Raw genomic sequence first — 20,289 nt, forward strand, 5'->3', positions numbered from 1 at the left:
AATATATCACCCAGTAAGAAGTATAGTAACCCACTACTCTATAATCATACAGTTTGGAACTGAGTAACCATTGAAAATGTATTGAGAGGGTTTCAGATTGCTCTAGAAATGGAAAAATATCAACAGATAACAACATTGAGAGGCAGATTGGTAAACTTCACAGTGCCATTTTCTCCTCACCTGGTTGACAACTCCATCAGTCATCTCCATCTCCATGGCAGGGTTGTAACGGCCAGAGGCACTAACCCGGTTCAGTCTCCTCATCCTGCTGTGTTCCAGGCCTGAAGGCTTCTCTGTAAACAATTAACTACACAGCTCCAATATGACTGCGACCAGCCTACCAGTGTAGGTACGGTGACTCTACAATGAGCGGCTATTTCCAAACAAAGGCTTTCACTCAAAACACAGGGAGTTGGTATATTCCGGTAGACTCTGAACCTGCTAAAGCCGTGTGATCCAGAGAGATGAGAAGTGGATTGTTGTTAGGCGGATATCAGGTAAAAGGAAAGTCTTCTGCAGGCCCCGTCACTGTTATCCTTCCAGCTGTTTGTTTACTAGTGAGCTACCTGCAGTACTGTACCTGAACAATATGGTACATTCTGACTCATGTGTTTGTTACGCAACAGCCTTTATGTCAAAGTTAACAATGATGACACTGACAAAGCAATGGTCCTATCTTCTAATGTTTAACAGCTTTGGAGTTTGTCTGAGCTGTTAAGACATGTTGGAGAAACTGTGGACATGTTTATGGCTTCTTATCAGCTTACGTGTGTGCTCAGTACAGATGTATTGTGGCTTGTTAAGGTACATATAATCACCAAGTGGCCCCACTCTTGACAAACCAGTTTCATGCCTAGATATAGGATTCCAATGGGCGTTTCATATGAATTTTTATCTTAGCTAAGGCCTCCAAAATGACAACACCATGACTTGGCCATATGCAGCGACAGCCCAGAGTTGGACAGGACGTGGTTGCCATCATGTGATTGACAGGTGCCACAATAATGTCATAAGAAGGGTGGGGTGTTCGAAAAGCTAAAGTCCACTCTAGGGCAACAAAGCAGTTGATAAAAAAAAGACTACTAACAGACCATTAAGTAACAAAGACTAAAAGAGTGGTCAGCTGTAGCTCAGTTGATAAAGCATGACGCTTGCAACGCCAGGACAGTGGGTTCGATTCCCGTGACGACTCGTATGTCAAATGTACGCACACACATGACTCGTAAGTCGGCTAAACAGGATATATTATATGAGCACAGACAACATTGTATTCTTTATAACAAGGTTGTGATGTACAATGGACACAGAGACAACCTTTGACAAGAAGGGAAAAAATGACGTGTAAATCCACTATATTGTCCAGTTAAAGCCGGACAACCATTGTGCATTTATCTAATGTGACTGAAGGCAAATGAGGTCACTGATTAAGAGATTGCGATAGGTCAGGGCACAGCTTTATTGAGTCTTTTAAACACATGATTGATTTTGCGTTTCAGTCCCAGGTACGTATTCCTGAGTGGCGGCAGGGCCTTTCTGAGGTCTCAGAGTCAGCCGAACCAGTGGTTGCCCATACACTCCCTGTTCCACTCCACACGACAGACCCAGCACCACTCAAACTTACACTGGGCACGGGGACACACCATGTGCATACAGCCACCTGGGAACACAGTATAAAAACACACAACTTTACCGACAGGCAAAAAGGAAAAGAGAAGACTAAGCTTGGGAAAAGGACAATGTATGAAAGGATGGCATTTGAAATCTATTATACAGTATTGTTCCCACTGCAGAGGGGGGGGTTAAGGGGTTGGAGAAATAAAGGGCATATGGAAAACAACATAGATATAGAACATGTACAGTACCAGTCAAAAGTTTTAGAACACCTTCTCATTCAAGGGTTTTTCTTTATTTTTACTTTATTTATTTTCATTGTAGAAAAGTGAAGACATCAAAACTATGAAAAAACACATATGGAATCATATAGTAACCCAAAAAATGTTAAACAAATATATTTTATATTTGAGGTTCTTCAAATAGCCACCCATTGCCTTGATGACAGCTTTGCACACTCTTGGCATTCTTTCAACCAGCTTCACCTGGAATGCTTTTCCAACAGTCTTGAAGGTGTTCCCAGATATGCTGAGCACTCGTTGGCTGCTTTTCCTTCACTCTGCGGTCCGACTCATCCAAAACCATCTCAATTTGGTTGAGGTCGGGGGATTGTGGAGGTCAGGTGGTCTGATGCAGCACTCCATCATTCTCCTATTTGGTAAAATAGCCCTTACACAGCCTGGAGGCGTGTTGGGTCATTGACATGTTGAAAAACAAATGATAGTCCCACTAAGCCCAAACCAGATGGGATGGCGTATCTCTGCAGAATGCTGTGTGCCTTTAATTCTAAATAAATCACAGACAGTGTCACCAGCAAAGCACCCCCACACTATTACACCTCCTCCTCCATGCTCTACGGTGGGAAATACACATGCGGAGATCATCCGTTCATCCACGCCTCGTCTCACAAAGACACGGCGGTTGGAACCAAAAATCTCCAATTTGGACTCCAGACCAAAGGACAAATTTCCACTGGTCTAATGTCCATTGCTCATGTTTCTTGGCCCAAGCAAGTCTCATCTTCTTATTGGTGTCCTTTAGTAGTGGTTTCTTTGCAGCAATTTGATCATGAAGGCCTGATTAACCCAGTCTCCTCCGAACAGTTGATGTTGAGATGTGTCTCTTACTTGAACCCTGAAGCATTTATTTGAGCTGCAATTTCTGAGGCTGGTAACTCTAATGAACTTATCCTCTGCAGCAGAGGTAACTCTGGGTCTTCTATTCCTGTGGCGGTCCTCATGAGAGCCAGTTTCATCATAGCACTTGATGGTTTTTGCGACTACACTTGAAGAAATTCTTGAAATGTTCCGGATTGACTGACCTTCATGACTTAAACTAATGATGGACTGTTTGCTTATTTGAGCTGTTCTTGCCATAATATGGACTTGGTCTTTTACCAAATAGGGCTATCTTCTGTATACCCCCCAACCTTGTCACAACACAAGTGATTGGCTCATTAAGAAGGAAAGAAATTCCACAATTTAGCTTTTAAGAAGGCACACCTGTTAATTGAAATGAATTCCAGGTGACTACCTCATGAAGTTGGTTGAGAGAATGCCAATCATGTGCAAAGCTGGTTATTTGAAGAATCTCAAATATAAAATATATTTTGATTTGTTTAACACTTTTTTGGTTACTAAATGATTCCATATGTGTTATTTCATCATGTTGATGCCTTCACTATTATTCTACAATGTAGAAAATAGTAAAAATAAAGAAAAACCCTTGAATGAGTAGGTGTTCTAGAACCTTTGACCGGTAGTGTATGTATATATTGGAATAAGGATCAGAGAATGGATGGAGTGAAATGGATGGATGGAGAAACAGTGCCTTACCACTCTTCTCCACTGGGACCTTGCAATGTGGACATGGACGGGTGGTCTCGTCTATAGTCTCCTGCGAGGCCTGCTCCCACCGAGCCTGAAGAGCTGCCTCCTCGTCCACTACATAACCCTGGGGCGGGAGGTCAAGGGAAAGAGTAAAGAGAGACCAGACCAGGGGTGGGGGTGTGAGAGACTGGGGGTTTATTTCTTGAGTGGATACCAGTGAATGGTGTGCTGAAATATGGTTGATTTAGGAATGCCATCTTGTGGCATGTTTTAAAACTCAAGTCATACATGAAACATATAATATCTCAAAATGTATCTTTACTCACAACTCTGAATTATACAAGCCATTACAAGTATGTTTCAGTGTCCCCTTTTTAGATACTAATGCTGGTCATGTGGACTGTAGGGGGCAGCAGAGACAGTGCAACAGTGGGCAGCACACAGCTGATTGGCTCAGTTACCTGCAGGGCTCCTCCTGAGACAGGTGATGACCTCACACGACATTCCCCCTCATGGAATCCTTCCTTACAGTCACGGCAGAACACAAACTGCAAGAAGACACACAAAACGTTGCCTTAATAATATGATCCATTTAGTCACACTGAAAACCTGAACTGGGATGCTTCTTAATGCTCCCATTCCTTTCCAATGGACGCCAGCCATAAATTTGCTTTCATCGGTATAGTTCCATCACAACACTGCAGGTGAAGGAAAGGAGACGTGGAGATGAAGTCATTTTTTTTTACTATTAAGACGCACCCCTGGTTTCAAGGCATTTAATGACTGGCTGTATCTTCTCCCACAGGTTGTATACAAGTTCCTAAGATAGACACTGGGTGGCGCCATCTCTATACGCTCCCCCACTAGGAGCCACCCAGCCTGCATGTGGAAGTAGGGAGCTGATATACACCGAATCCTTCCACAACAGGGATTAACTAGGAATCTAGAAGATGCTTTGTATTTTTAGTTCGACTCCATCTTTTGAAGCGCAACAGTGATTTTGCACTTCATCAAAGGTGCTGGAGTTTTGAAGGAGAGGGGGCTTGTCGCTGTTTCTTTCTTTTATTATCTGCTGTTTTTAAGTGTGACTGATAGCAGCTCTCCTCTCAGGTCTGGGAGACAGACGCCTCTTTGTTTCCAAACTCCTGCATAGCGCCGCCTGTGATGAGACGAGGGGAGAAGAGGAGCGCTTCTGACAGGCGCTTTCTTCCTCCCCCTCCCTCGTTCTTTCCCACTCTTCCCTCAGATGAGCCTCCATCATCATCTTCGGCAGAGAACTCTGAACAGTCGCTTCATCAAACGCCTGTGGCGTATGCACCAAAGCTTGTCTGAGACACGAGGCGATGAGAAGTGAGGAGTCTCAGGACTCGTCACTACACTGCACTGTAGCACTGGTGACCTGATTGTCTGTGAAGTCATTTTGAATGGTTTTCTGCAACATTCAACAGTAACTTGTCTTAAGTCTCACTTCAGCAGAAGCTTCATATCACTACTGTTGTAATAAACTCAAATTATAACTATATGACAGCAAGAGCCTATGACAGGTCTCTTTTCCCCCTGATCAGGTCTCTTGGTCAGGAGAAAATCCTCACCTCTAAGTTTAAGTCATTTGTCTAGCTGAGTTGGGCCGGGTGGGGCTAAGGTTTGCGGCTGGGTTGAGGGTTGGCCAGTGGGTGGGTTGCGTGGCTGGTACAGAGACAGAGCTGCCCAGTGGAGTGTGGAAGACTCATGAGGGGTTGCAGCAGGGTTCCGGTGGCTGACAAACCCATTTCCCCTCGCCTCCCTTCACTGAGCAACACAACGGATCACAGCACCCCAGACAGCACCCTCAGAGGGTAAACATACACACATGCACTGACACAAACACACACACACACTCACAAAAACTGACATAGCCTTTGTAAGTCAACTGAATGAAACATTAAGTGATGTGCAGCCCTGTGCTGTTGCTCAGTAGTGGGTGGATATCATACTGTAATGTAGATTCAGCACACTGCAGTGTGTCTCAGTACAGAATCATATGGCACATGTGAAGTTTTGAACTGAGGGTGACAGCAGCACCGGGAACTCTTCTAAATGAGAGCATTCTAGTGAAGCTCTAAGAAGAGCTCTGTGAGAGAGCTTACTGATGAAGTGGCAAAGTCATCCCCTTCTGCCCTCCCTGACACCCTTCCTTTCTCTCAATCTCTCGCTTCATCTCTCTCTCTCATATAAAGTGCATTCAGAAAGTATTCACACCCCTTGACATTTTCTACATTTTGTTGTGTTACAGCCTGAATTTAAATGAATTGAAATCATTTTGTCACTGGTCACACAATACCCTATAATGTCAAAGTGGAATGATGTTTGACATTTTTACAAATGAATGAAAAATAAAAACCTGAAATGTCTTGAGTTAATAAGTATTAAACCTCTTTGTTATGGCAAGCCTAAATAAGTTCAGGAGGAAAACGTTGCTTAGCCTCTCTTGGGTAGGGGGCAGTATTTTGAATTTTGGATGAATGAGGTGCCCAATGTAAACTGCCTGTTACTCAGGCCCAGAAGCTAGGATATGCATATGCGTGGTAGTATTGGATAGAAAACACTCTAAAGTTTCCAAAACTGTTAAAATAATGTCTGTGAGTATAACAGAACCGATATGGCAGGCAAAAACCTGAGGAAAATCCATCCAGGAAGTGGGATATTTTTGATGTGGTTACTTTTCCATTGCCTGTATGTCATTGCCTGTATGCCTGTACAGTATGTCATGGGTTAGGACCTAGATTGCAGTTCCTATGGCTTCCACTAGCTGTCAACAGTCTTTAGACATTGTTTCATGCTTTTATTCTGAAAAATGAGGAAGAATGACAACATTTTCTGAGTGGTCGGTCAAATGAACCAGAGCTTTTTGTGCGCGCGACCGGGCCCTCCGTTCTTTTTCCTTTGTATTGAGTACGCTATTGTCCGGTTGAAATATTATCGATTATAAAGACTGACAACCTGAGGATGAATAAAAAACATTGTTTGACATGTTTCGACGAACTTTACCGGTACTATTTGGATGTATTCGTCTGCATGTTGTGACCGCCATTGAGCCAGTGGATTACTGAAAACGTGCCAACAAAACTGAGTTTTTGGGACATAAAGAGGGACTTTATCGAACAAAACAAACATTTATTGTGTAACCGGGACTCTTGTGACAACAACCAGATGAAGCTCATCAAAGGTAAGTGATTCATTTTATCGCTATTTCTGACTTTCGTGACTCCTCTAATTGGCTTGAAAATGTTTGTATGCTTTTGTAAGCGGGGCGTTGTCCTCAGATAATTGCATGGTATGCTTTCGCCGTAAAGCCTTTTTGAAATCTGACACAGCTGACGCTACCGTCCCACCTGCCCATAAGAAGTTTTAAGTCACATAATAAGTTGCATGGACTCACTCTGTGTACAATAATGGCGTTTAAGATGATTTTTGTACCACACACATAAATATAATTGTAAGGTCTAGCAGTACATTTCAAACACAGATTCAACCACAAAGACCAGGGAGGTGCCTCACAAAGAAGGGCTCCAAACAGACATTGAATATCCCTTTGAGCATGGTGAAGTTATTAATTGCACTTTGGATGGTGTATCAATCAATGGATGGTGTACACCCAGTCACTACAAAGATGCAGGCGTCCGGAGTCCTTCCTAACTCAGTTGCCAGAGAGGTGGGAAACCACTCAGGGATTTCACCACAGTTACAGAGTTTAATGGCTGTGATAGGAGAAAAGTGAGGATGGATCAACATGTTATTTACTCCTCAATACTAACCTAATTGACAGGGTGAAAAGAAGGAAGCCTGTACAGAATAAAAATATTCCAAAACATGCATCTTGTTTTCAACAAGGCACTAGAGTAATACTGCAAAAAATGTGGCAATGTTTGGGGCAAATCCAATACAACATATTACTGAGTTCCACACTACCTATTTTCAAGCATAGGGGTGGCTGCATCATGTTATGGGTATGCTTGTAATTGTTAAGGACTGGGAACTTTTTCAGGATAAAAAATAAAGTGAATGGAGCTAAGTAACAGGCAAAATCCTAGAGGAAAACCTGGTTCAGTCTGCTTTCCACCAGACACTGGGAGATGAATTCACCTTTTAGCAGGACAATAACTTAAAACACAAGGCCAAATCTACATTGGAGTTGCTCACCAAGAAGACAGCGAAAGTTCCTGAGTGGCAGAGTTACTGTTTTGACTTAAATCTGCTTGAAAATGTATGGCAAGACCTTAAAATAGTTGTCTAGCAATGATTAAACAACCAATTTGACAGAGCTTGAATCATTTAAAAAAGAATAACGGGCAAATGTTGCACAATCCAGGTGTGGAAAACTCAGAGACTCAGAGACCCAGAAAGACTCACATCTGTAATCGCTGCCAAAGTTGATTCTAACATGTATTGACTCAGGGGGTTGAATACTTACCTAATCAAGATATATTAGTGTTATATTTTTCATACATTTTATACAAATGTTAGATTTTTTCTTCCATTTTAATATTTTGTGTAGATCGTTGACAGAAAAATGACAATTACATCCATTTTTAAACCACTTTGTAACACAACAAAATGTGGAAAAAGTCCAGGGGTATGAATACTTTCTGAAGGCACTGTCAGAAGAAAGAGTCTCTGACTCTCACACAATCACGTCACTCAAGACACAAAACAAAGATACTCTCTTGCTGTACACCTGCTAACTAAAAATCACACAGACACACACATTGGAGTCCCAAAGACAGAGGAATATTTCACCATCATCTCTTTAACACAGAGAGACAGACAGACAGACACACACTATACGAACACCCACCCTGCAGTTCTCCCTATCCAACCCTACAGCCCACTTCCCATGTCTGCGTTCAGATTCAGTGCTAGGGCTCGTTTAACCTCGTCCCCAGGCTAATTGCAACCGAGAGCCGGCTGGTCGACGAGACTAGGACCTGCATGGTCCACAGAGATAAAATGTCCTATTGCATGTTTACAGGTCTCCTCTGATGAGCTGTACGTCGTACCAGAGCTGCAGCAAGGGGCTCCTAAAGCCAGTTCACAAACACTAGCAGGGAGGACATGAAAAAGACAGGGAGGCGGGCAATATTGATTTCTGTATGTGGTGTCTTTAAGAGAAGCCAGCTCACCAGTATCCTAAGGCTTTGAGCACCCCCCCCCCCAAAAGAGAACTGCATCTGGGGGAGTGTTAAAGTGATAGGACCCTTGTCTTAAAGTAGCAGCCTGACACTTATAAAAGCTTTATCTGCTTCCCACAGACCTCTGGATGGACTGGAATGAATGTGCGCACATACCCCTTCAATGTCACCTGGGACTGACTGACTGACTGACTGACTGACTGACTGACTGACTGACTGACTCTCTCTCTCTCTCTCTCTCTCTCTCTCTCTCTCTCTCTCTCTCTCTCTCTCTCTCTCTCTCTCTCTCTCTCTCGCTCTCGCTCTCGCTCTCGCTCTCGCTCTCGCTCTCTCTCTCGCTCTCGCTCTCTCTCTTTCTCTTTCTCTTTCTCTCTCTCGCTCTCTCGCTCTCTCGCTCTCTCTCGCTCTCTCTCTCTCTCTCTCTCTCCTGTAGCGACCCCAATTCTGCTCCCCTGTGATGAAGATGGTGGTGTTTGCAAACATGCAATCAGTCAGCACTAATGTATACTATTTCCAAATCTTTAAATCGGGTGGCTAATTAGAGAACATCATGTAACTAGTTTTCTAATTACATATTTTCACGTGTTGTGTGCTTGCGCATATGCATGTCTCACCCCGCATCCCAAACCGTTGCTGAGCAGACACTGGATCATCCTCTTGTCCTCCTCCGGCAGCAGCCCTGCTCCACATCCAGGGGCTGGACACAACACTCCTCCCATCTGGAGGAGACACTCCTCGGCTGCATACTGCTGGTACCGCTCATACTGATATACACAGAGAGAGATTCATTCATTATTTCATTATCCATTTTTTGATGGATTTGAAGTATATGAATTTCCGCTTTGACAATATGGCATTTCATGTCTTTAAGCATCATTTTATTGAAATGTATTGAGAGAGAAAGAAAAAGGCGGGGGCAAAAGAGAGATGCACTCATGCATATGCACACACAATATACACACAACCACAGCATTATGACCAGACACATAGTCATGCTAATTGTGTCTCTGTGACAAAGGCTAATTTGATGCATGCCTCAATCATACATCGGCATAAAGGCCCAGCTCAGAAGGGGCTTGTAACCATCCGGTTCACATCACTTATGCTTTCAGAATGGCACGTTTCACTGAGCAATGGAACCACAGGGCAAGCTTAGAGTTGGCTAAGCATTCATATTCACAATTCAAAGCCCCGACAATAACTCACTCATGCAACAGGAGCATTGTTTCATCACTTCATTATGTTTATTATTGCAAATGTGCTAATCCTATGTCGGAGTAAATTGAAATAATGTTGAAGAGTGTGTTGGCCTGAAGAGTCTCAGGAGTGAACAACGGCGTTTGGTCCTTATTGTTTATCATTTTCCTTACTGGTAAGCTACTTCAAAATGACACTACTTTACAGTGGAAGTATAGAAGTGTTGAGGATAAGGAGGAGTATAGGGCACTCAAATTCAAAGCCAGATCCACTGCTTTCCACTACCTTGTAGGGTAAGATTTTAATGCCCCTGGCAGAGGGGGTGAATGAAGAGTATTGAGTGGTAGAGTAGAGAATCAGACACTCCCTCTTAAAACCGACTCCTGCTCTTCCTGGCTGAGGTGCTGTGAGATGGATGGAGAGAGAGATGTTGCTCATTTGGGACGGATGTTAGGCTAGTTGAAGGGTGGGCTGGTAGCTCAGTTTGTAGAGCATGGAGCTTGCAACACCAGGATAGTGGCATACACTGTATTATAGCACCAGATGAGACAATTAAAGCACTGTTAGATGTGACAGAGAGACCAGGAGCATATTTCCCATGTGACCTGAGTGAGACAGGAGGGCTGAGGTTGAGGCTGGGTGGCGGTGGGGATGCTAGTTTCCCTCTAGATAGGATAGATAGGAGTTTGGCTGGAGTTGTTTGTTTGGGTACACTGTTCAGGACTCACCTGCTCATCACCTAGGGCCCGGAAGTGATGCAACTCCGTTATGAGAGAGTCTGGGCAGCCAGCTAGAGATAGAAAGAGAGGGAGAAAATAGAGGTGAAGAAAATTGGTAAGGAAAGGGAAAGAAAAAGAGGAGAGGGAAAGAGAAATGAGAATGAGTGATCAGCTCAATCTCATCTCTGGGGTCAGATGTGTTTAGTGGTATGGGTATTGAGATGAATTCATGCATTTCCCTTTCCTGTCAAAGGCATACAAAATCCCCAAGCCAACGACCCCATAGGCGGACAAGAAATCAAGACAAGCCCCTTGGCAAACAAGCAGCTCTTGTAACACTAACACTAAAAAGACTTGAACTTAACCTAGCCCAGGTCTGGGGACCCTAAGGACAGAGTAAGTACTAGGTCCATAGGAAACCTGTGTCCAACCTCCAACTGTCCATGTTTCTTTGTATAGAGCCTGAGTGTGAGTAGTAGAACAAGTCAGACAATCTCCAGCATAGACACCATTAGCTGTAGCTTGAGCCCTGTAGGCTCCAGCATGCTAATGTCGCTAATCTCTCCTGGGGTCTCCTATGCCACAGCGGCGCCGCCACGGTCTCACTGTTCTTATGCAAATCCCTCCGACGAACGCTAATCACGCAGCCCGAGCTGGGAGGGACGTTGCGACGGGGAGAATGTGAAAAAGAAGAAGACAGAAAAAACACAGGACACTGACTTTTGTCTGAACGTAATTAAAGATACAGACAGCCGGCAACAGGGACAGAGTGACATGACGTTGCCATGGTGATGTGGTGACAGAGGAGCAGCCCTTGCAGATAGAAAGCGAATGACAGAGAGAGGCAGAGTGACAGAGATTGACAGACAGTCAGACAGACACAGATAACAAAGGGAACAGCCATGAGAAAGAGAGAGAGAGAGAGAGACAGAAATGGAAGAGGAAGAGGGGGGGACAGACAGATAGGGAGGGATTCTCTAAGTAACGTCTCTCAGAACAGAAGACATACGAGTAACTAAAGTTTGAGGTCACAGGTCAAACAAAGGATTCTACACCCGGGGTGCATTCAGTACGACAGAACAGTGTTAAACGTTTAAGTCAAAGGAAATTGTACTGTACGACCATTTCAAGTACGGCATGATTATGGTGGCCCAGAGGACGATCGTTCGTGTATGGTGTGCTGCATGAGTTTTGCAATTTAAAAATGGTCAAACTCAAATTGATCAGGCTACACCACGCCACACCCATCAAACGAGAGCAGACGTATTTCATAAGAATGCTGCCCACTGTTTTGGGGAATTGTGTCGTTTAGTACAAACAGTCACACAAACGTAGTAAACATTGAGCCGAACTGAACGCACCCCCGGATTTATGTTGTGCCATTTCCCATCACTCTGCTGCTTATCCGAAAGGACAACCAGTTAAAAAGGAGATCAACTTCTCTGTGTCAAATCAATTCACTCAGCGCTTCCTTAATAATGACTGTTATTTAGCCGCCGTGCTTGATAGTTTATTGATCCCTTCATAACAGTGTGTAAAATTGCCTTAAGACAACCGTTTTAAACTTGCGCGACTGAAGGGGAAAGACGGGAGTCTGAGGATGTGGAAGGCCTGAAATGGTCGGTTATCATCTGTACATGAGGATGGTGTACCATCTCTATCAGTAAAGCAGAACGCTTCATAAGTATTGGGACAGTGACAATGTTTGTTTTGGCTCTGTACTCCAGAACTTTGGATTTGAAATGATACAATGACTTTGAGGTTAAAGTGCAGACTGTCAGCTTTAATTTGAGGGTATTTCAATCCATATTGGGTGAACCGTTTAGAGTACTTTTGTAAATATTCTCCACATTTTAGAGGACCAAAAGTATTGAGACACACTTATGTGTATTAAAGTAGTCAAAAGTTTAGTATTTGGTGCTGAAGCGCATAACAATAGTCTGTCCTCACCACCAAGTTCACCACCAAGTTCCAAACTGCCTCTGGAAGCAACGTCAGCACAATAACTGTTAGTCAGGAGCTTCATGAAATGGGTTTCCATGGCCGAGCAGCTGCACACAAGCCTAAGATCACTATGTGCAATGCCAAATGTCAGCTGGAGTGGTGGAAAGCTCGCCGCCATTTGACTCTGGAGCAGTGGAAACTTTGGAGTGATGAATCACGCTTCACCATCTGGCAGTCCAACGGATGAATCTGGGTTTGGCGGATGCCAGTAGAACACTACCTGCCCCAATGCATAGTGGCAACTATAAAGTTTGGTGGAGGAGGAATAAGTATCTGGGGCTGTTTTTCCATAGGTCGGGCTAGGCCCCTTAGTTCCAGTGAAGGTAAATCTTAACTCTACAGCAAACAATGACATTTTAGACTTTGTGGCAACAGTTTGGGGAAGGCCCTTTCCTGTTTCAGCATGACAATATCTCCTTGCACAAAGCAAGGTCCATACAGAAATGGTTTGTCGAGATGAGTGTGGAAGAACTTGACTGGCCTGCACAGAGCCCTGACCTCAACCCCATTGAACACCTTTGGGATGAATTGGAATGCCGACTGCGAGCCAGGCCTAATCACCCAACATCAGTGCCCAACCTCACTAATGCTCTTGTGGCTGAATGGAAGCAAGTCCCCGCAGCATCCCAACATGCAGCATGATGATGATCACACCAACTGTGCTAATGTAGCAGCTCCAGTGTGACTGACTGTGCTAGGCTAATGTAGCAGCTCCAGTGTGACTGACTGTGCTAGGCTAATGTAGCAGCTCCAGTGTGACTGACTGTGCTAGGCTAATGTAGCAGCTCCAGTGTGACTGACTGTGCTAGGCTAATGTAGCAGCTCCAGTGTGACTGACTGTGCTAGGCTAATGTAGCAGCTCCAGTGTGACTGACTGTGCTAGGCTAATGTAGCAGCTCCAGTGTGACTGACTGTGCTAGGCTAATGTAGCAGCTCCAGTGTGACTGACTGTGCTAGGCTAATGTAGCAGCTCCAGTGTGACTGACTGTGCTAGGCTAATGTAGCAGCTCCAGTGTGACTGACTGTGCTAGGCTAATGTAGCAGCTCCAGTGTGACTGACTGTGCTAGGCTAATGTAGCAGCTCCAGTGTGTCTGACTTTTCTAGGCTAATGTAGCAGTTACGGTGTTACTTTGCGACAGTAGGAAAATCTATTCGTTCCTACTGTTATGTATGTTTTGTGAGATTTGGCCAGCGGGCGATTATTATTCACCCCGAGGGGAATGATTGTTCTCTCATCTACTGATTCACTGGGGATTATCTGTATGTTGTAACATATTATACAGTGCCTTCAGAAAGTAGTCATAGCTCTTGACTCACTCCACATTTTGCTGTGGATAAATTTATGTTTTTTCTTACCCATCTACACACAATACTCCATAATGACAAAGTGAAAACGTTTTTAGAAATGTTTGCAAATGTATTGTAAATGAAATAAATAAATCGAATTTACACGTCATTTCAAAAAGTGATCTAATTTCTAAACAGTTCACCTGATATGGAGAAAAATAACGTCAAATAACCTCAATTTTAACCTCATCGTCATTGTATATTTTCAAATCTAAAGTGCTGAAGTACAAAGCCAAAACAAAAAAACGAACTAGATTTCAGCCGCGGACGGATTTTTTCTTGAGAAGATGGTTGGGTGCCCGTGAAAATAATTACAAATAATTTGTAGACTGCAAATTGGCCGCAAGAAGCCAAAACAGATATAATATTTGATTAAAACATAACCATTTCAAACCTTGCTTACATTTGTATACGATCACGTGTGTCTCTATTATGCGTTAAATTAAAATCACTTGGAGCTGATTTCCTGTTGTTTTTTTACAGTCCATTACGCTCAGAAAACTTGGGAGGCCAAATAAAACCACCGCGGGCCAAATTTGGCCCACCAGTTGGGGAACCCTGTTGTAAAAGCACCTTTGTCAGCGATTACAGCTGTGAGTCTTTCTGGATAACCAGCAGAATACCAGCCTGCATCCCACTGCTGGCTTGCCTCTGAAGCTAAGCAGTGTCATGACGTTGGCCTGTGGGTAAGGTTTATGACCCCCCCCATAAATACCTTTCTCCCTTCCCTCTCTCTTGACTCTACTGAGGGATGCTTGAATAGCCTTTGTTAGACATAGAGAGTCTGGGAACATCAAACAAGTGGAAGGACAGGAACCATATTTCGGTAATAGAACCAGTTGAAAATATGCGTTGGTACTTAATGAATATGATGTCAGTTCGGTTGTCATCTGAGACATTATGACTGATGACAGGACGACATAAACTGTATCTGGGAAAGTCTACACATTATAGTTATCAGATTCACATGGAATAGTTGTGCAATTTAAATGCAATTTAAATTAAACTATTTGTGAAAAAATGTAATTTTAGCTTCCAAATTAGAGAATTGGGTTTTCATAAGATTAGAGCTCTGCTCAATCAGTGGCCCGCCCCTGTGAAGAGACATGGGTTATAAACTATGAAACACACCCTTCTCCCTCCACTATATAAGCCCTTGACGAAAATGTAACCCTCTGTTCCGGGTACATTAGGATGACGGTCCGATGTCAGAAGGATTCAGATAATAACTACAGAACGAAGCCAACCTCAGCGTGAGCTTTGGTTGCGAAAGGTATGAACTTTGAACTCTTATTCGCTACAGAAGTGATACCTCCTAGCCATTGAGTTAGCAGCGGCCGCTGTAAACGTGGGCTAGGAAAGGTCGGACAGAGTATCCCGTCTACCACACAATGACGACACTACAATGTTTCCCGTTCACCACCAGAGACACTCTTCAAAGGACAAAGGACTCTGTTGATTAGTTAGGTATTTAGTAAATAAATAATTAAACCCAATTTTGTATTGCTGATTCAACTTGTTAGCCAGGGTTCGTGAAGATAACCAAGAATTTACAACTTTCAGATGGGACTGAAATAAGGTGACGATTAATATTGACTGCTATTGATGTAAAATATTACTGGGTCTTTAAGAGTTTATTCGGAAGATAACTGCTCTATAAATATTATTTCGTGGTGCCCCGACTTTCTAGTTAATTACATTTACATTATTAGCTCAATCAGGTAATATTAATTACAGAGAAAGGATTTTATAGAATAGCATGTCATATCACTTAATCCGGCATAGCCAAAGACACGACAGCAGGGTTGGTACTGGTTAGTCCCTGGATGGGAGACCAGATGCTGCTGGAAGTGGTGTTGGAGGACCAGTAGGAGGCACTCTTTCCTCTGGTCTAAAAAAATATATATTCTAATGCCTCAGGGCAATGACATTGCCCTGTGTAGGGTGACATCTTTTGGAGGGGACGTTAAATGGGTGTCCTCACTCTGTGGTACTAAAAAGATCCCATGGCATCATAAGAGTAGGGGTGTTAACCCAGGTGTCCTGGCTAAATTCCCAATCCTGCTGAAAGGTGAATTCATCTCCCAGTGTCTGGTGGGAAGCAGACAACCAGGTTTTCCTCTAGGATTTTGCCTGTGCTTAGCTCCATTCCCTTAATCTTTATCCTGAAAAACTCCCCAGTCCTTAATGATTACAAGCATACCCATAACATGATGCAGCCACCACTATGCATGAAAATATGGAGAGTGGTACTCAGTAACGTGTTGAATTGGATTTGTCAAAAACATACTGTTACACATATTCAGGACAAAAAGCTAATTGCTTTGCCACATTTTTTTCAGTATTATCTTAGTGCCTTGTTGCAAAGGATGCATATTCTGTACAGGCTTCCTTCTGTTCACGCTGTCAATTATGTTAGTACTGTGTAGTAACTACAATGTTGTTGATCCATCCTCAGTTTTCTTCTATCACAGCCATTAAACTCGGTAACTGTTTTAAAGTCACCATTGGTCTCATGGTGAAATCTCTGGGCGGTTTCCTTCCTCTCCAGAAACCTCTCTAGCAACTGAGGATGCCTGAATCTTTGTCGTGACAGGATAGTGTATCAATGCACCCAAAGTGTAATTAATAACTTCACCATGCACCAATCTACCAATATGTGCCCTTCTTTGCAAGGCATTAAAAAACCTCCCTGGTCTTTGTGGTTGAAATTCACTGCTCGACTGAGGGACCTTACAGATAATTGTATGTGTGGGTTACAGAGATGAGGTAGTCATTCAAAATTCATGTTAAACACTACTGTGCACACAGAGTGAATTCATGCAACTTATGTGATTTGTTAAGCACATTTTTACTGCTGAACTTATTTAGGCTTGTCATAACAAAGGGGTTGAATACTTATTGACTCAAGACAAAAAATATATAAAATACATAATTCCATTTTGACATTATGGGGTATTGTGAGTAGGCCAGTGACCCAAAAAATCTAAATTTAGTCCATTTTAAATTCTGGCTGTTAACACAACAAAATGTAGAAAAAGTCAAGGGGTGCGAATACCTTCTGAAGGCACTGTAACTGTACTGATACTGATGCAGTGGAGAGTATGTGAGCGGAACTGGAGCGGAGCGATCCCAATTTGACTGGAGCAGAGCTAGATTCCCAAAGGCTGGCGCGTCCGCCTTCTCACCCGCTCCAACTTTGCTCCAGTAGCGCTCACTTCACGAGCTCAGGGCATGCCCGGCTCAGCATACATTTGTAGTCTCCTTGTTTGCTACTATAGCCCCTTGCTTTTACTACAGTCACAGAGTTCTCTAAATATTTTCATAAAGAAACTAATAAAACACACTAAATCAAGGTGACTAACAAAGATGAGGCCCAAGAGCAAGAGACAGAGTGTGGTGATGTAGAGTCCACAATTAAAGAATCAACGTGGAATCTGAAAAGACACATATCCCGAAAGCAAGATGGTGTACTTACTATGTGCACATGCTAAAAGAAAGGAACGAGGTGGGTAGATAACTAAGTGTGTCTTTGTAGCAAAGTATTTATAAACTAAAAATCTGATCTCTTAAACGTTTCATTCATTTTTGTTCCATTATCTATACAATAGGCCATACTTGATTTTATCCCAATAGGCCTGGCATATTCCCATGTTCAAGGAGCTTTCTTTTTTGCATTGGGTTATTTTGCCTAAAAACCTTTAGGTCTACATGTATGTATGTATGTATGTATGTATGTATGTATGTATGTATAAAAAAATAAAAAATAAACTCTGCATCCCTGCCCAGCCTGGCAAGAGTGGCAAAAAGGGTGATTAGCATCCCCAGTGGCTCTGCACATGAGGAGAGGATATTCTCTGCTGCTGGCCGGCTCTCCAGGCATCATCGCATGAGCCTGAAGCCACACACTGGCCAAACAGTGTGAATGAATTAAAAAGGCACTAAGTCATTTTTTGTTTAACTTGCATTTAATTCTAAGTAAGTCACAGCCTATATGTGCAATTTATAGACAATAATGATTAATACAACAAAATGTTGTTTAAATGCTGAGCGCTTTATGTCTCTACCAGCCTATTGTGTCGCACACTCAAATGCTTCACAATGTATTTCTTTGTAGGCTATAGCCTTGAAATAATATAGCCTAAATAATTTATTTTTGTTCCTTCTTAGGCTCCCGGTCTGGCTCCTGACTTATTTAGTGTTATATGCTGTTTAATGTGACATGTATCCTATTTGAAATTGTGTGTGCTTCTTACGTTGACCTTTTCATGTTTATTCAAATACTTTTCATTCAAATCCATATGGTTTACTTCAAAACCAAATGGTAGGTCCAGGTAGTCACAAAAATAGATGGGGGTTGGTTAAATTGTGATTTTAATGAATGGAGCAAATTTGGAAAGGCATTTTTTTTGTTCCTGTGAGCGTGGAGCGGATTTTAGTGGAGCGTTTTTTAGCGGAGCGGTTGGAAAGGACATGGAGCACCGAAGCGGTGCGCAAACACCGGTCCTTGAGCAAGGAGGGGGATTTCCAACAGCGCAACTCATCTCACATGCTCTGATGCAGTACAATTCAGTTTTTTGTGTGAATATAAGTCTATTGATCTGTCATCAGTTAATCACTCTAACATCAGGACAGGGTAGTACCAATCCATTTCTCTAGAGACATTCTGAACTCTATAAGCCTTTCTAGTACAGCACAGGTATGAAGAAGTATCGTCTTGCTATTTACTATGCACGGGCCGATGCCAACATCTTTTGGGCCGTCTTAAAAAATATATATTTTTGGTGAGGTCCCGACCGGCCTTGATTTCAACGTCCACAAACATCTGGACCGGCCTTGATTTGACCCAAACATAGACATCTAGTATTCTTTCAGATTTGGTCCGGTTTGGAGACAGCAAAGCACACCACAGTACAGCACAGCACAGTAGATTACAGTATAATGTACTGTATTGTAGAGACGGACAATATGGAGAAAAAAAATGCACATTGCGATGCATTTTTTGCTATGAATATCAATCTGTGATAAATTACAATAAATCATTTTTGTGGGGGGGGGGTATGGGGGAAAAAATGTAATACTACAATATATATACAGTACCAGTCAAAAGTTTGGACACACCTACTAATTCAAGGGTTTTTATTTATGTTTTACTATTTTATACATGGTAGAATATTAGTGAAAGCATCAAAACTATGAAATAACACATATGGAATCATGTAGTAACCAAAAAAAGTGTTAAACAAATCAAAATATATTTTAGATTTTATATTCTTCAAAGTAGCCACCCTTTTCCTTGATGACAGCTTTACACACTCGTGGCATTCTCTCATTTAGCTTCATGAGGTAAAATAGCCCTTACACAGCCTGGAGGTGATAGTCCCACTAAGCGCAAACCAGATGGGATGCTGTGGTAGCCATGCTGGTTAAGTGTGCCATTGTTGAAAATAGTAAATATAAAGAAAAACCCTGGAATGAGTAGAGTAGGTGTGTCCAAACTTTTGACTGGTACTGTGTGTGTGTGTGTGTGTGTATATATAAAAAAATTGCCTATGATAAAAAAGTAAGCTATTTCATCTAACATATCCAGAAAATGCATGATCGATATTTTGATGTGCAACCTGTCAAAATGCAATTTTTTTTGCATATTGGCCTATATTATTTGCATCCTGAGGAAGTGGGATCTCAAAACACTTAGCTGGATTGCTAACTCTAAATATGATATTATTTCTATAGAGCTATGTTGGCTAAAACGATGAATCTATCAGGAAATAGGCTAATGTCCTACAAAAACCTTTCAGCGCTAGGCCAGTTCAAAATCAAATTAAAAAAGTATATCGGTCGCATACACAGTTAAGCATATGTTATAGCGGGTGCAGCGAAATTATTATGCTACTTGCTTCTAACAATGCAGTGAAATGTCAAACAAGTACACAAAAAGTACACAAATCCAATTAACAACCCAAACAGCACTGTAACAGTAATCAAAATGCAAATCTAAAAGGTATGTACTCCGGAATTATTTACACAAGATATACTAAGAATGATATGTACAGCAGTAGATACAGCAATAGTATTCAGACCCCTTGACTTTTTCAACATTTTGTTACATTACAGCCTTATTCTAAAATTGATTTAAAAAAATGTTTCCCATCAATCTACACACAATACCCCATAATGACAAAGCAAAAACAGGTTTTTAGAAATGTTTGCACATTTATGAGAAAAATAAAATATCACATTTACATATATATTCAGACCCTTTAATCAGTACTTTGTTGGAGCACCTTTGGCAGTGGTTACAGCATCGAGTCTTCTTGGGTATGACACTACAAGTTTGGCACACCTGTATTTGGGGAGTTTCTCCCATTTTTCGCTGTAGATCCTCTCAAGCTCTGTCAGGTTGGATGGGG

At 42.4% G+C, this 20,289-nt stretch overlaps 2 protein-coding genes across 2 annotated transcripts in view; both read right to left on the minus strand.

Moving 5' to 3' along the window:
• LOC139562670 (transient receptor potential channel pyrexia) overlaps positions 1 to 1,294 on the minus strand; it is a 37,329-nt gene extending 36,035 nt beyond the window's left edge. The window contains exon 1 of the mRNA XM_071380555.1: positions 181 to 1,294. Coding sequence (XP_071236656.1) covers positions 181 to 264 — 84 coding nt within the window. The 5' untranslated portion in view covers positions 265 to 1,294. The remainder of the gene's footprint in view (positions 1 to 180) is intronic.
• A 138-nt stretch (positions 1,295 to 1,432) lies between these two features.
• prkn (parkin RBR E3 ubiquitin protein ligase) overlaps positions 1,433 to 20,289 on the minus strand; it is an 89,033-nt gene continuing 70,176 nt past the window's right edge. The window contains exons 8-12 of the mRNA XM_071380556.1: positions 10,534 to 10,595; positions 9,223 to 9,372; positions 3,902 to 3,988; positions 3,447 to 3,564; positions 1,433 to 1,657 (exon numbers count right to left, since the gene is read on the minus strand). Of these exons, the coding sequence (XP_071236657.1) occupies positions 1,548 to 1,657; positions 3,447 to 3,564; positions 3,902 to 3,988; positions 9,223 to 9,372; positions 10,534 to 10,595 (527 nt within the window). The 3' untranslated portion in view covers positions 1,433 to 1,547. The remainder of the gene's footprint in view (positions 1,658 to 3,446; positions 3,565 to 3,901; positions 3,989 to 9,222; positions 9,373 to 10,533; positions 10,596 to 20,289) is intronic.

Source organism: Salvelinus alpinus, chromosome 32, assembly GCF_045679555.1.
Source record: "Salvelinus alpinus chromosome 32, SLU_Salpinus.1, whole genome shotgun sequence".
In the NCBI taxonomy this organism is placed as follows: domain Eukaryota; kingdom Metazoa; phylum Chordata; class Actinopteri; order Salmoniformes; family Salmonidae; genus Salvelinus; species Salvelinus alpinus.